Source organism: Ascaphus truei, chromosome 9 (assembly GCF_040206685.1).
Source record: "Ascaphus truei isolate aAscTru1 chromosome 9, aAscTru1.hap1, whole genome shotgun sequence".
In the NCBI taxonomy this organism is placed as follows: Eukaryota; Metazoa; Chordata; class Amphibia; order Anura; family Ascaphidae; genus Ascaphus; species Ascaphus truei.
In genome coordinates, this window is record NC_134491.1 from 28,294,665 (window position 1) to 28,310,203 (window position 15,539).

The following is a 15,539-nucleotide window of genomic DNA, read 5'->3' on the forward strand; positions in this document are numbered from 1 at the left end:
GACAAACGGATTATGTGAGAGGTTTAACGGTACCCTGAAGCAGATGCTTCGGACCTTTATAGAGGCGGAGGGGAAAGACTGGGAGATTCATTTACAGCACTTGCTGTTTGCCTACCGAGAGGTACCGCAGGAATCTACAGGCTTCTCCCCTTTCGAGCTACTATATGGCCACATGGTACACGGACCTCTGGACCTATTCCGTGAGGGATGGGAAGGCTACTGCTACTGATGCTTCAGTGATCCAGTATGTAGTAGATCTCCGAGACCGGTTAGAGATGCTCATGGGGGTGGCCCAGGACCACCTCAGGGCCGCTCAGACCAAGCAAAAGCAATGGTATGACCGGAATGCCCGTAGCAGGGAATGCATCCCAGGACAGCAGGTGCTTGTTCTCAAACCCACTCGGGAGAACAAGTTGATGGCTGCCTGGTCGGGACCGTACCCGGTCATCCGAAAGGTGAATGAGTACAACTACGTTGTACAGGTAGAGCCTGAGAGGCATAAGACATACAGTATCACGTCAATATGCTGAAAGAATACAGAGCACCGAGTATGGGAGCAGTAATGGCCATTTGTAGCCCACTGCTGGAGGATCCGGCGAGCAATGCTCTGCCTGATCTCCTAGGGGAGGCTAGGCAGGGAAACACTGTGGAGCAGGTAGAGATAGGGGCACAGTTGAGTGCTAGGCAGCAGGTAGAAGCCAGGGACATGCTAGATAAGTTTAGGGCCCTCTTCACTGACATGCCAGGGACCACACATCTCACAAAACACCCAGTGCACACAGGGGATCTGCAGCCTCTGCATAAGCACGCCTATAGAGTGTCAGCAGAGATCAAGACCAGTATAGAAAGGGAGATATAGGAGATGCTGACCCTAGGGGTAATTACTCCGTCCCAGAGTCCTTGAGCAAGCCCGGTAGTTCTAGTCCCTAAGGACAAGACCACCCGGTTTTGTGTGGACTACCGCTTGCTCAACGCTGGGACGGTGTCAGATGCCTACCCCATGCCCCGCATGGATGAGTTACTGGATGAACTCGCGGGGGGCAAAGTATCTGACCACTATGGATTTGAGCAAAGGCTATTGGCAAATCCCACTGACCCTGGAAGCTAGGGAGAAGTCAGCATTCATCACTCGAAGTGGCCTCTATGAGTTTTTGGTGATGCCATTTGGGATGAAGAATGCCCCGGCTACCTTCCAACACCTGGTCAATAGGTTACTGGAAGGGATGCAGAGCTATGCCAGGGCTTACTTAGATGACATTGCTGTCTTTAGTCATTCCTGGGACTCCCACTTAGGACATGTAGCTGCGGTGCTGGATAGGATCAGGGAGGCTGGGTTTACCTTGAAACCCACTAAGTGTATGGTAGGGATGGCAGAGGTCCTGTACTTGGGGCACAGGGTGGGTGGAGGGCACCTCAAACCAGAGCCAGCCAAGGTAGAAGCCATAGTTCAGTGGTCTGTTCCAAAAACCAAGAAACAGGTCATGGCATTTTTGGGCACCGCAGGGTACTATAGGAAGTTTGTCCCACAGTACAGCGCCATGGCAAAAAACCTGACTGATTTGACTAAGAAGCAACTGCCTGTGCTTATCACCTGGACTCCTGCCTGTAAGACTGCATTCCAGGCACTGAAAACTGCGCTTGCTGGGGCCCCCATACTGGCTGCCCCGGACTATACCAAAAATTTCCTCATACAGACTGATGCCTCGGACTATGGCATTGGGGCTGTGTTGAGCCAAGTGGGGGACGACGGCAGAGAGCAACCTGTGGTGTACCTCAGCCGAAAACTACTCCCCAGAGAGGTGGCCTATGCCCAACATTGAGAAAGAGTGCTTGGCCATTGTGTGGGCACTCAAAAAACTCCAGCCCTATGTGTATGGAAGGGCTTTCACGATCCTCACAGACCACAACCCCCTGAGTTGGCTGCAGAGGGCATCAGGGGAGAATGCCAAGTTGCTAAGATGGAGCTTGGCCTTACAAGAATTCGAGTTTACTATTCAGCACAAAAAGGGTAGTGAAAACAGCAATGCTGATGGACTTTCACGACAGGACTATCCCTCTGAGACTGAGTTCGTTAAGGGTGCCAGCAGTGCCCCACTCCCCGTTAGGGCCAGTGGGCCACAGGTCCCCCATTAAGAAGGGGAGGTGTAGAGGGAGAGGGGGTTGGCCCGGTATTAAAGGGTACTTCACAGGGAGGCAAGGGGTTAAATGGACTGCGGTCCAGGAATGTGGTTTACACCTTGTCATGTCATGAAAATGTATGTTCCCCTGTTCCCATGTTTCATTATAATCCTGTATTTTAAAGATGTTTTAAAGTGCATTTCTGTATCTCCAGTTCGGATGAGGAGAAACGCGTAGAGTGTTTGCCAGAGACGGAAATCTCAGTCAGATCAAAGAGGGAGGCTCCATAGACGTACAGCTACCAGTCCCGAGACACCGCGAGAGCCCCCTGAATGAGTTACCAGCCCGGAAGTGCAGGAAAGGGAAGACGCGATTGTTTTGTGTATCGAGCGGAGAGACGGCTCAGGGACCTCCATTGTGGGTGCAGACCTCATGATCGTATGATCTAACCGCTATCTTTATATGAAAAACCATGTGAGTGTATTTTTTATCATTCTACTGCATATAAACTTGTTTGGGTGCAGTCTACACTATGCCTGTTCTTCTTTTTTAATCTTATGGAAGCGATGATAACACCATAAGACTCATGCAGAGGCTATTTCCATTTGGGAGTTCATCCCCACCTAAAGATACCTTTACATACACCTTAACACAGGTCACTGTGTGAGTATATAAATCATTGGATGTTTATGGTCTGGATGTTTCAACATTAGCATCAGACATATTGCACTATGTTGGATGTTTTTTATTTTTCATGGTCTTTGCGCTCCCTGATCACCTTGGACTTCGAGTTTAAATACAGCACATTAACATCCAAAAAGCCTTCCCTGTACAATATTATGCTTCAACATATAGGATTTGGGCCAAATGAGTCGCAGGCAGATGGATGTGCAGGGTAATCCTGAATATCCGTCAAACAAACAGGTAGGGGTAATGGCTGGGCTTAAACATTATTAATATGAGCTGCATTGCCTCTGCCCCGTCACAGATGGATCAGCTCAGACGTGGCCTATTCCTCTGCTGTCACACAGCTACCTACCTCTTCCTGGACCTCAGTCATAGCCCCACCCACTGCACTACTATACCCAGTCAGAGCCTGCTCAGTGAACAACAAACTTGTTTCAAGATTGCCAATGTCCCTCAGTGTTGCAAGTTGCCTCTTCAGATCAAGAACCTTATGCTATGTCCATACTGCGCACTATGGCACAAACAAAAGGTCGTAGCTCTATGAGGCAGGCCATAGAGCGTGCGATGAAGCGTGACAGCGCAGCTGATTTTCAAGCAGACAAAAGATTTTGTTTTGGTTGCGCGACGGACAAGTCACATGAGTGGTTCAGCAAATGAGGGCGAACCAGCTTTGTGACATCACAGCCATGCCTCCACCTTCGCATCCCAAAGGCTTGGATCACTCTAGCGACAGGCATGTGAAGTTATGCGCTCTGTCGCGCGCCTACTATATCCACGGCCTTAGGCTGCGTCCATTGTGCCCGCTCGCGTGTGTGCGGTGTTACGGTCGCCTGTAGGTGGAGCGATCCACAGCCTGTAGGATTGCGTGACGGAGGGCATTCCTGTGACATCACGTGAGTGGTTCGCCCTGATTGGTTGAACCATGAGGCAAAAGCATATCTATTTGATTCTTCTCGAACCGCGTGCCCACGCACGCGAGGTCTATAGCCACACTCATTGCCTTATGGCATTTTGATGACCATGGACGCGGCATTAAACTCCAAAGAGACCATCTGCTCACACTTGACACAGTGTTATGTTAGCACAACCTCATTAAATTCAATTATTGTATAAAACTGGCGCATATAGGGAAGGCATATAACATGAATCCAAACAAAAAGAGTGATGAAAGAATCACCCAAAGATCCCTATTTCCTGCACTCAGATAAATCATATATAGTGATATTGACTAAATTGTCCAGTAGATATATTTATCAAGTGGTAGATAGGTACAAACTACTTGTAGTAACTGCTCCCATCACTGTAGGACAGGTACTAATAAAAGTCAGCAAATGGGCCAAAAATAATAAAACTTTATTTCTATTTGGACATCAACGAAAGAACAATGACAGTGAATATATATATAGTGCTCGGGGTAAAACATAATCCCGATTTCCCTTGAGAAAGCACGTACCCACCGTGCAAAACGTACGTCGGGCTGTGACGTCACTACGCTGATGTCCTGGAGGAAGTAGGATGGATCAACTGCTGAGTAACGGGTTGGATGGGGATTGACTCAAACGTATTTTCTTAGTATACTTTTGGCTACGCGTCAGTGTAAAGTAACTGTGGACTCACGAGAGGACATAGGAGTATTCCACTTATGGTTTATTAGCTTATAATTTATCAGTAAGAATTAATTCTGATTTATAGGTTAAGTATAACTATGTATACATGACAGCCTGGGTTAGCACTGACTACTAATAACTACTAATAACTAATGCTGATAATGTGTTAGGCGGTATGTTAAAAATACATGTTTAGCAACATTTGTTACTCTGTATAAACTAAGCACTGACAGGTACACAGATGCGAGTTGAATGCTGCACAATAGTGTATTTGGATGTGCGCTGGATATTCAATACTCAAGACTGACTTGCTTAGACTTTTTTGTGTCCGAATTGGCTAGAATTGGATTTATATGTATTGTATTTAAAACAATCGGCAAGGAGATTAGATGGATTTGTATATCCATATTTCATCACTCATACCGTTTGGTGATTTGGTTTCCCATGGTTATCTTAGATACTGTTGATCTTGCGTCTGCTAATATACATATATAATTGTGATTATTGATAACGATATTAGTATAGATGTACTCAATATATGATTAGCACCCACCCACTTTTTTATTGGGGATATTTTTTACCCCAAGCACTGTGCAGGCATAGCCCGGTTTAAGGACACTCACTTTAAGTACACTCGCGAGTAAGGACATATCGCCCAATAGGCAAACGGCAGCTCACGCATGTGCCTGTCAGCCCGCTGAACAGCAATACTGGCTCCCTACCTCTACCGAAGCTGTGCGCAAGCGGGGAGACTATAGAGCCTGTTACAAATGTGTCATTTACATCAGTTATGCACGTATATAACGATTGCAGTACAGTACATGTATCAATAAGTGGAATAAAGGTAGTGCTTCACTTTAAGTACATTTTCGCTTTACATACATGCTCCGTTCCCATTGCGTACGTTAATGCGGGGTATGTCTGTATATATATTCACTGTCATTGATCTTTCGTCAATGTCCAAATAGAAATCAAGTTTTATTATTTTCAGCCCATTTGCTGACTTTTATTAGTACCTGTCCTACAATGATGGTAGCAGTTACTACAAGTAGTCTGTAACTATCTACCACTTGATAAATATATCTACTGGAAAATGTAGTAATTATCACTATAGTGTATATGATTTAACTGAGTGCAGGAAATAGATATCTTTGGGTGATTCTTTCATCACCCTTTTTGTTTGGATTCAGTGATATGCTCCCTGGAACGATTGCTCCAAGAGCACATACATATAGCAAGATGGGCATTTAGTGGCATTCTCAATCTTGTGCATTATGCTACTTGCAACTATGAAGTAGTAAGTGCCAAACTAACAATTTCGTTTTCTAATTACCTTGTTTCAAACCTGTGTTTTTATCAATAATTAAACCTCCTCGTTATAACTCCACTTATTTCAAATGCACTTGAACAAACTAAAACTGTCACACAGTTTAGCTCAGTGTTTGCAGGTTCCTTTGTCATTTGCAGATGCACAGCTGTTTCTCAGACATGTTAAGTTCTCTGAGTGGTTAAAGGATGTGAGGTTAAGGTGTCTGTGTGATTACAGTGTTTGGCTAAGGTGTGTGTAGGTTAAGGTATCTATGTGGTTGAGAATTTATCTTGCTGGTCGCCACTGGTAGTTATGGGAGTTACTGGTCCTTACAGGTATGTACTTCGTGATTCTCACTATAGTTACAAATCTGTAGGGGTTCTGACCCTAGTGGTAGTTACTTATAGTTAATGGTCTATGTTGGTAGCGATCAGTCTCTACTGCTCAGTACTGATACTCACTAGTCTATGGTGGTCTACATGGAGAGTCAGTGGTGTACTATTGTTTGTATGGCCACTGGCTAACACTAGATATTAATGGTCTATATTTTGGAGTATTTTCGGTACTGAGTAGATTAGTGTGGTCTGTACTGGGCATCATTCTATACTAATTGTCATTGTGTATACTGGTTAGTACTTGTGCATACTGATCTGTACTTTATGTCACTGGTCCTCATTCGCTGCTTCCTTCAATTCTAAATCCGTTGGAACAGGTTATGCTCGGTGACGTCACCCGAGTTCTCGGCAAAGAACTGGATGACATCAACCGGTCCCCTACACCCCGGGGGTCTTCCGCAATCCCGAACATGTGATTTACACTGCGCGCCCACATTCACTACTCTCTCCTCCTTTTACACACCTACGGATCTCCGCCCCTCAGCCTCGCGAGACCTTTTTTCGGCCCCCTATTACTACGCGCATGCGTAGCCGGTTGCGCGCGCTGTGTTTCACGTCTCGCGCCGTGTCTCTCCCGCGCGCATGTTTCTTGCGTCACGGTCTCGTACACAATTCTCGTGCACAATTCTCGCGGGAGTCGTTGCCTTTGCCCGGGACCGCCACCGGGGAGAGTGCGCGCGTGCGCACGAGAAGCGGGAACCGAAGGTTTCCCCGCCCACTGGGGGCTGTGAAAATGTCATCCCCCTGCTTCTACCGGCAGGAGCTGAACAAGACGCTGTGGGAGGTGCCCGAGAGGTACCAGAACCTGACGCCCGTGGGCTCAGGGGCCTACGGCTCAGTGTGGTGAGAGCTCCTCCCCCCCCAATCTACAACTGTTACCCATATACTACTTTGGATAATAATTTACGCTCCAAACTACTACTAACGTACCCCTCACCCCCACATACTGCCTGACTTACTTGTGTCTGCTCCTCAGGTCCACTTTATGTTCTCCTTCGGTGTCTTGTTTACACCATGTATAATGAGCTAAAAGGTCAGTAGGAATAAAGTGACCTAATGGCAGTGATTGGGTTACGTTGTTACATACAGCTGATACTTTCTATGCTCAATCCCTGTTACTTCGCAAAAAAACATTTTTTTGAAAAATTATCAATACTGATCTTCCTTAAATGTATCCAGACTTGTAGCAAAAATTGTGATGTAGTTTTTTATTTTAATCGGGACCTCTGAATGTGGGTGGTGGTTGTCAACCTCCACCCCTCCAGGTCCCTGTTAGACCTTGTTAAAGGAGAAGGGGGCTTTGCCGGTGCAAGCTCCTGTTCAGCACATACATGATGTACAGAAGGGAGGAGTTCGGAAATATAAAATACTGTACTTGTTGGTGTATCATTTTTGTAATTAAGGTGTCAATCACCCAGATGGGTCACTGTTTATTCTGGTCCTGAAAGAATAACCCATCAAACATGTCACTGTCATCAGTTTACTTTGCTCCTACATGGGACTGACCTTTTTAGTGCTACTGTTCCTTTAAGGGTTTTGCAATAGCAGGATACGGAAGGTCTGGTGCAAGGACCTGATTTTCAATTTAAGTGTGTTGCTTTAAAGGAAACAGGCATTGCCTTTTTAATGAACAGTCCTCAGATCCCCGGTCACCAGCAGCGTGATTACATAATCCACCTTTGCAAAGGGTGCAGTTTATGATTGAAGGGCCAGGCCCTGGCGTTCTTGGCAAGATGCAATGCTCCCACACCTAGGCTGAAATCTGTTTTTTGATTGGACGCGGCAGTCGCAACCAGAAAACTGATTTTGAAAACGCTTCAACTGTTGCCCGCATTGCAGTAGCAAGCGGCGTGACAGTTGCGGTTGGAATAAACGTTTTGGGGGGATGCACGTGTTTTTTCTGTATAATCACGGCCTTAGACTTTCACTGTTTCGTATTAACCACTGCATTGCCATGGCTGCCAGCAAACCTTTTTCCTGCAGTGTTATGATACAGAAGGGAGGAGCTAAAGGAAACCACATACTTGAAAATGAGAAGTAACTCTCAATGTATTACTTCCTGGTAAAACATTTGATAAATAACTCCCAGACAGTTTTTAAATTTATGGTTAAAAACGGACACTATGTTATGGGGCTGACTTTAACCCATTAAACATGTCACTAGGACACTTTGATTCTACATTGGACTCACCTTAAGGTGTCAGTCCGTCCTAGGACCCAAGTGTGCAAATGCCTTTTTATAATAATATATTTAAAGGATTATATCTGGGTGAATTACACTTACAAAAAAAAAAAAAAATTATTATCAAACGGACATTAACGGGTATTTTTAAATAATGTTAAAGCCAATTTGTTAATACAGAAGGCTGAAATATTGGAGGGGTTTGATTTTTCATTTACTTTTTCTTTTGACACTGCCTTTGTGATTATTTTCTTATGTGTTGAACAGGCCCTCCTCCACGTATCTACATGCTCAGATACGGATCGAGGAAGCGCTTGGTTCACAAAATCGACTTGTGCTTAATTTTATAAAGAAACAGTCAAATCTTTGCTCTTAGCACAGTTACTTTTAAAATTGTCAAATCTACAAGGTGTTTCTAGATTAGCTATGGTATATTGTTCATGTTTACTAAACAATCTGCCATAAGGATACATTTTGGTTTTGGAAGACCTCTTACAGCCTATTCAAGTTAATGGCAGGTGCCGTGTGGCAGAAGACAACTTAGTAAATGTGGGCTAAACTCTTTTAGGGAAGTGCAGCTCACAAAGGAGAGAGTATTTGTTGGTTTCAGCTAGTTGAGAATAAACTCCCAAGCTAAAAATAACACCTTTTTAACACGAGCAAATGTTCTGTGCAGAGAGTTTTGGTCAGTCCTGGGGTGGCTCGTTTATATAAGGCGCATGCATCTGTTGGAGAAATCTGCCCTCTGTGACTGGGTGCTGTCACTCCCAGGATCCAGGAAAATATTTTCTTCCTTTATAAAATTGAATACATTTTTCAAATGTTTGATTCCATATAATTCAAATCTTATCTGGTACTTTCTCTTCTGTATATGGCAGTGACTGACAAACCCTGCCATTCTTTACTCTCTATCGATGTTACACTGTCACCAGCAGCCCTCCCTCCCCCTGTATTTTCCTCCTTTCCCCTATTTTACCACGGTCACTGTTTGGCTTTTGATGCCCCTGTCTTTGATACTCTCTCTATACTCGTCACTGATTATCTTATACTCTCTTTATGCCCATCATACTGTATTAGCATGAGAGACTGCATTCCATTGTTGTCAAAGGATGTCATTAAAAAAAAAAAAAAAAAAAAAAAAAAGGTTTTCAATATTGACAAGGTATACAGGCATACCCCGGTTTAAGGACACTCGCTTTAAGTACACTCGCGAGTAAGGACATATCGCCCAATAGGAAAATGGCAGCTCGCGCATGCGCCTGTCAGCACGTTCTGAACAGTAATACCGACTCCCTACCTGTACCGAAGCTGTGCACAAGCGGGGAGACTAAAGAGCCTGTTGCAAATGCTTTATTTACATCAGTTATGCATGAATATGACGATTGCAGTACAGTACATGCATTGATAAGTGGAAAAAAGGTAGTGCTTCACTTTAACTACATATTCACTATTCGTAGCCTTTTCCTTCCGAAAGTTTGAGGTATCGAGTACCTTGCATATTTTTTGAGATAGTAAGGTCTAGGAAATGTATACTTCCTTTGCTTGGTTCGTATTTCAGTCTGAGGTTATGGTCATTTATGATTTAAGATATTGATGAATTCTTTCATGAGGTCAGTGGTTCCCCCTCCATAAAATCAAAACATAGTCAATATATGTGACCCAGAGTTCCACATGGCCTGTATATTTCTCATTGTTCTCACTGAGGACTATGGTTTCCTCCCACCAGCCCAGATATAAATTGGCATAGGTGGGAGTGCACGTAGTCCCCAATGCAGTACCCTGTATTTGGTGATACAGGTATGTTTTTGAAGAGAAAATTGTTTTTCATCAAAATAAAATCCAATCGATCAAGGACAAAGCAGTTATGTTTTAGTGTATGTCCCTAGACCGTAAAAAGTATGACATCTCGTGGAATATTAGTATATTGGTTTCCCTGATGAAGTGGCGTAGAGCCACGAAACGCGTTTGATTTGGCTTTTTTTCCCCACTGTCCGTTCTGCCAAGCTTTAGACGCTATTATATTGAGCGTCTGACTCTAAGATCCACTCTTGCCATCTGCGGGGCCAGCCAACGTCATTGGTGAGTGTCCCCATCCTCCGTTTTGTGGATAGTGTGGATCGAGCATCTGCGCTGAAAGTTGTTACGGCTGTTGCTGGTTCCCCTGTGAGATTTCGGGCTTACTATGTGACCGGAGCTGTTGATGCCATTAAATGCCCTGGTCAGCGGTTTGGTGCGCAGTCGGAGTGGCAGCTGAGCTGGAGAGAGAGCGCGCCTAATAAGTATTCAGCAGACAACAGTTTCCAGCAATACAGTGGATATCCTACACTATAAGCTTGTTTTATCATTTATTCTGTACATGCGTTTTTAAGCATTTCATGCTAAATCTGTAATACAGTAATAGTTGTGCGTGCCTTTTTTCTTTCCTCATTACTAGTATACAGGCCCACTAGAAAAGTCTGATTATCAACCACTATATTCTCTAGTTTCAATTAGATATCTTTTTGTATCACGACGATAAGATGGTAAAGCGGTGATGAAATGTTGTAAGATCTTATCCACATATATACTAGCCTCCTCTGAGGTTTCTTATTCTGGACATGATAGGTCTGCCAGGTGGAGGCGTTTTGTTTGAGTCTTGGGCAGATGATAAATGTGGCCAGTATACTGCAGTTTCACCTCACTATAGACTTTGGTTTATTCTCACGTTGATTACATCTGTGGGGTTGTCCGCTATCTCCTTGCCATGTTTTTATACTCTATTTTACTGTCTTCTGCTTTATATGCATACCATATGGTATTTCTATTGATTTTTAAATAAATATTTTAATATACTTAATATATAGAACCTATTTGGTGTATGGGAACCGTCAATAAAGCGGGAGGTACTATTTCATCCTCTGACTCAGTTTTTAGTACGATTTCTGTGGCTATTTACAACAATAGATATTTGAACTCTTATGTTCTGAAGTTCAGGTTTCAGTGCAACATAATTGTGGGGGATTTGTGTGGATGCCATCTCAAGGATTCCCTTTTTTTTTTTTTGTATATGAAAGATAACCTTTTATAATGAATACTTTGGGCTCTGATTGAACTGTTGCACGCTTGATGGTTATTTACATTTATGGACGCATTTTGATACAACAGATTATTGTGTGTTAAGTGCATAGTTTTTCTTTAATAAACAGGGACCGAAGACTTTGGCAAATATAGTCATCTTTGGTAGTGGCGGGTCAAAGATGTATCTATATCTATATCTATCAAAGTAAATGTAAATATAAACTTAACTTGAATTAGGAGAAAGGTGCGGCCGTGAGTTGACTGTGGGTATTAACCCTGGTTGCATATTTCATGTGCTCACAAGTGTGTTGTTCGTGACGATTATCAATTCTATGTAACCCATTAGGGTGGGTTGAGGGGAGATTCATTTTCTCCACACCCCACTTCCCCCCCCCCCTTTTCTCCACCTTCCCTCTCCCTTTTCTCCACCTTCCCTCCCCCTTCTTTTCTCCACCTTCCCTTCCCCCCTCCTTTTCGCCACCTTCCCTCCCCCCTCCTTTTCGCCACCTTCCCTCCCTCCCTCCTTTTCGCCACCTTCCCTCCCCCCTCCTTTTCGCCACCTTCCCTCCCCCCTCCTTTTCGCCACCTTCCCTCCCCCCCTCCTTTTCGCCACCTTCCCTCCCCCCCTCCTTTTCGCCACCTTCCCTCCCCCCTCCTTTTCGCCACCTTCCCTCCCCCCCTCCTTTTCGCCACCTTCCCCCCCTCCTTTTCGCCACCTTCCCCCCCTCCTTTTCGCCACCTTCCCCCCCCTCCTTTTCGCCACCTTCCCTCCCCCCTCCTTTTCGCCACCTTCCCTCCCCCCCCTCCTTTTCGCCACCTTCCCTCCCCCCCTCCTTTTCGCCACCTTCCCTCCCCCCCTCCTTTTCACCACCTTCCCTCCCCCCCTCCTTTTCCCCACCTTCCCTCCCCCCCTCCTTTTCGCCACCTTCCCTTCCCCCCTCCTTTTCGCCACCTTCCCTTCCCCCCTCCTTTTCGCCACCTTCCCTCCCCCCCCTCCTTTTCGCCACCTTCCCTCCCCCTCCCTCCTTTTCGCCACCTTCCCTCCCCCTCCTTCCTTTTCGCCACCTTCCCTCCCCCTCCTTCCTTTTCGCCACCTTCCCTCCCCCTCTCCTTTTCGCCACCTTCCCTCCCCCTCCTTCCTTTTCGCCACCTTCCCTCCCCCCTCCTTTTCGCCACCTTCCCTCCCCCCTCCTTTTCGCCACCCTCCCTCCCCCCTCCTTTTCGCCACCTTCCCTTCCCCCCTCCTTTTCGCCACCTTCCCTCCCCCGCTCCTTTTTGCCACCTTCCCTTCCCCCGCTCCTTTTTGCCACCTTCCCTTCCCCCCCTCCTTTTTGCCACCTTCCCTTCCCCCCCTCCTTTTTGCCACCTTCCCTCCCCCCCCTTTTGCCACCTTCCCTCCCCCCCTCCTTTTTGCCACCTTCCCTCCCCCCCTCCTTTTTGCCACCTTCCCTCCCCCCCCCTCTTTTTTGCCACCTTCCCTCCCCCCCCTCTTTTTTGCCACCTTCCCTCCCCCCCCTCTTTTTTGCCACCTTCCCTCCCCCCCCTCTTTTTTGCCACCTTCCCTCCCCCCCCCTCCTTTTTGCCACCTTCCCTCCCCCCCCCTCCTTTTCGCCACCTTCCCTCCCCCCTCGGTGCCACCCTCCTTTTCTCGCCTGCCTTTACTCAATCACTGACACTCTCCCCCTCCTGTCCCACAGCTCATCCTTTGACGCTAAGACGGGGCTACGTGTGGCAGTGAAGAAGCTCTCCCGACCCTTTCAGTCCATTATCCATGCCAAGCGCACATACCGTGAGATGCGCCTGCTCAAGCACATGAAGCATGAGAACGTGAGTAAGTCATTTAGCAGGGCAGGGGGCACATTCTTAGAGAGAGTGCATCACTGCACAGTGAACTGTGCCATGCATGCATAACGAGATTGGTATATAATTTGACTTTGGGAGTCATTGTGCGGCTCTTTGAGGAAGGGTATACAGATGTATCCAGACTTGCTGTCCCTGGAACCGCAGCAAAAAAGCGAAGTGCTGCAGCTCTAGGGAAGATGACTACCTGTGAGGGGTCCATACTTCTGTATTGAACCTTCCCGCGGCTTGCCTCAGCAGCTGGGACTGTATGTCTAGCAGCTTCTGAATACTGTATCTGGCGTAGACATTGTAGTGTATACAGAGGCTGAGTGAGTTATTGCATGGAAGATGAGTTGGAGACCCAGCATTCAGAGAAGTATGTGGGGATACTGCCTTATATTCTTTTTTTTTTTTTGCTGAAGATAGCATCTTATGCCAATGTCCAATGCTTAGAAAGTCCTGATTGTATTTGTCATGGTAGATTAAATGAACATTGATAGCGTATCAATGTCATTATCTTCTGTAAACAAATGTAACCAGACCTAAAGATAATATTTAATTGTTTTTGTTTCTTCGGATATTAAGGATGTTCTTTTCATCTGGGTCTGGTGGAGGGAGCTGTGTCTCTAGCTCCTCCTTTCCCTGTTAGAGCTGTTAAAGATGAGGACTAAGTGGGGGGATGACCTGCACACCCCTGTTCAGCATATAGTGATCTCGTACAGAAGGGAGCAGACAAAGGAAATTACCCACCACCCCCCCCCCCCCAATTTTTGGCTTCCCGTGTTTTTAAATAATGATTTAAAAATAATTCTCAGTGTCTGATTTTTGTACAGAAAAATCCACTTCCAGATTTAACCCTTGTTCATGTCACTGCCATTAAGTCACGTTTGTCCTAACTAGGACTGCACCTTTTAACTGCAGTTTTAGAACTGTAGTTGCATTTGAATTAAATATCTATCTTCCTCTGTATACTTCTTGCAGGTCATCGGACTTTTGGATGTTTTCACGCCGGCAAAATCATTTGAGGAATTCAATGATGTGTAAGTTTGACAAGTGATGTTTTTGTAGGGATAAGGTTGTTGAAACTTTATGCTAAGAACATTTTATTTTATAGCTAAAGCACAATAAATCATCTTCAAAATTTAAGAGCTTTCCCAACAGCACCTTTCTCCTTTGTGTACGCACTGAACTTTACCATTCATGGCGGTCACGCTAGAGTAGCTCGGACCTTCCAGACTAAGTAGGACAAAAAAAATAACCTTCTGTAGGGCCATAAAAGGATCCTCCTTGACCTACAGCAGAGTAGGTTTGTTGTTGTTTTTTTTGGGGGGGTACTCACCAGGTACTCGCTTGTTGTAGATCAGCCGAGGGGTAGTTCTAGGCCTCCCCCTGATGCTGCATCATTTATAGGTACTCGGGTGCCCCCTACGACCGGGGCTGACAGCATAAGCATTACACAAGCACAGCGTTATAAGGGTAGGACCAGACACAGTCTAGTAGTTGGTGTGTTGGAACCGCCCGTCGGTTGTAAGTGCTCTAGATCAGAAGTTTCGGCTGGCGACTGGAAACTAGAAGTGAGAACTGGAGAGAGAGCCCACAGCTGGAAGGTACTTAGGCCATCTGATGCAGAGTTTGGGGGGTGGCTGTCTCCTTATGTTGGAGGCTGTGGACTCAACAATGGAGAGTAATATAGCCATGGGTCACTGCCTAAGCTTTTTAGGTGAGTACTAGCATGGTAGTCAGTAAAAAGAGTGTGTATTCATAGGAGACTAATTTTTGTGTGTGTTATAATCGTACCTCCAGAGGACTGCCTGAGGAAGGAACTTCGAAGTTTGTGATGGAAGCCATACATAACGAGGGTACCAAAAAAGGGAAAAGTTCTGCAGCCTGTAATAAAATGGCGTTTGAAGGAAATAAATATGAGTGTTTTTAAAGGTTGCGGTAGTGCAAGCCACGGACCAAATTGAGATTTTTCTTTTATGGTTGGAGTACTGGTGAGAAGCGTGGCTAGAGTGCTCAAGTACCAGGCTAGCAATGATATTATTAGTCCAGAACCATAGGTATAGGTGCATCAATAATTGGTATAAAAAGTGAGTATATCCATAAAGCAATCAACATGAACAATAGTCCCTGAAAACTGGGGCTAAGTGGAGTGACCACCCACTCAATTTCATTGGGAATGTCCGTATAGCATAAAGGTATGGTTGTTATTACTCACAGTCACCTCCTTGGTCTGGGTAAACTTGCTGCTGCTGACGGAATCCAGATATAAGCAAAAAAAGTAGAGCGCTGCCCAACAGGAGCAAGGAGAGTATCCAGTAGTACACAAAATTCTTTATTGG

General features: G+C 45.5%; 2 protein-coding genes across 5 annotated transcripts in view; one reads left to right on the plus strand and one right to left on the minus strand.

Moving 5' to 3' along the window:
* SLC26A8 (solute carrier family 26 member 8) overlaps nucleotides 1-7,197 on the minus strand; it is a 53,211-nt gene extending 46,014 nt beyond the window's left edge. The window contains exon 1 of the mRNA XM_075614136.1: nucleotides 7,076-7,197. The gene's annotated coding sequence lies outside the window, so the exon portion shown is untranslated. The remainder of the gene's footprint in view (nucleotides 1-7,075) is intronic.
* The window catches only part of MAPK14 (mitogen-activated protein kinase 14), a 46,433-nt gene continuing 37,556 nt past the window's right edge, over nucleotides 6,663-15,539 (plus strand). Inside the window, exons 1-3 of one of the 4 annotated variants that reach the window (XM_075614138.1) lie at nucleotides 6,663-6,959; nucleotides 13,053-13,182; nucleotides 14,179-14,237. In XM_075614138.1, the coding sequence (XP_075470253.1) occupies nucleotides 6,850-6,959; nucleotides 13,053-13,182; nucleotides 14,179-14,237 (299 nt within the window). In that variant the 5' untranslated portion in view covers nucleotides 6,663-6,849. The remainder of the gene's footprint in view (nucleotides 6,960-13,052; nucleotides 13,183-14,178; nucleotides 14,238-15,539) is intronic. The other 3 variants (XM_075614137.1, XM_075614140.1, XM_075614139.1) reach the window with 3 other exon arrangements.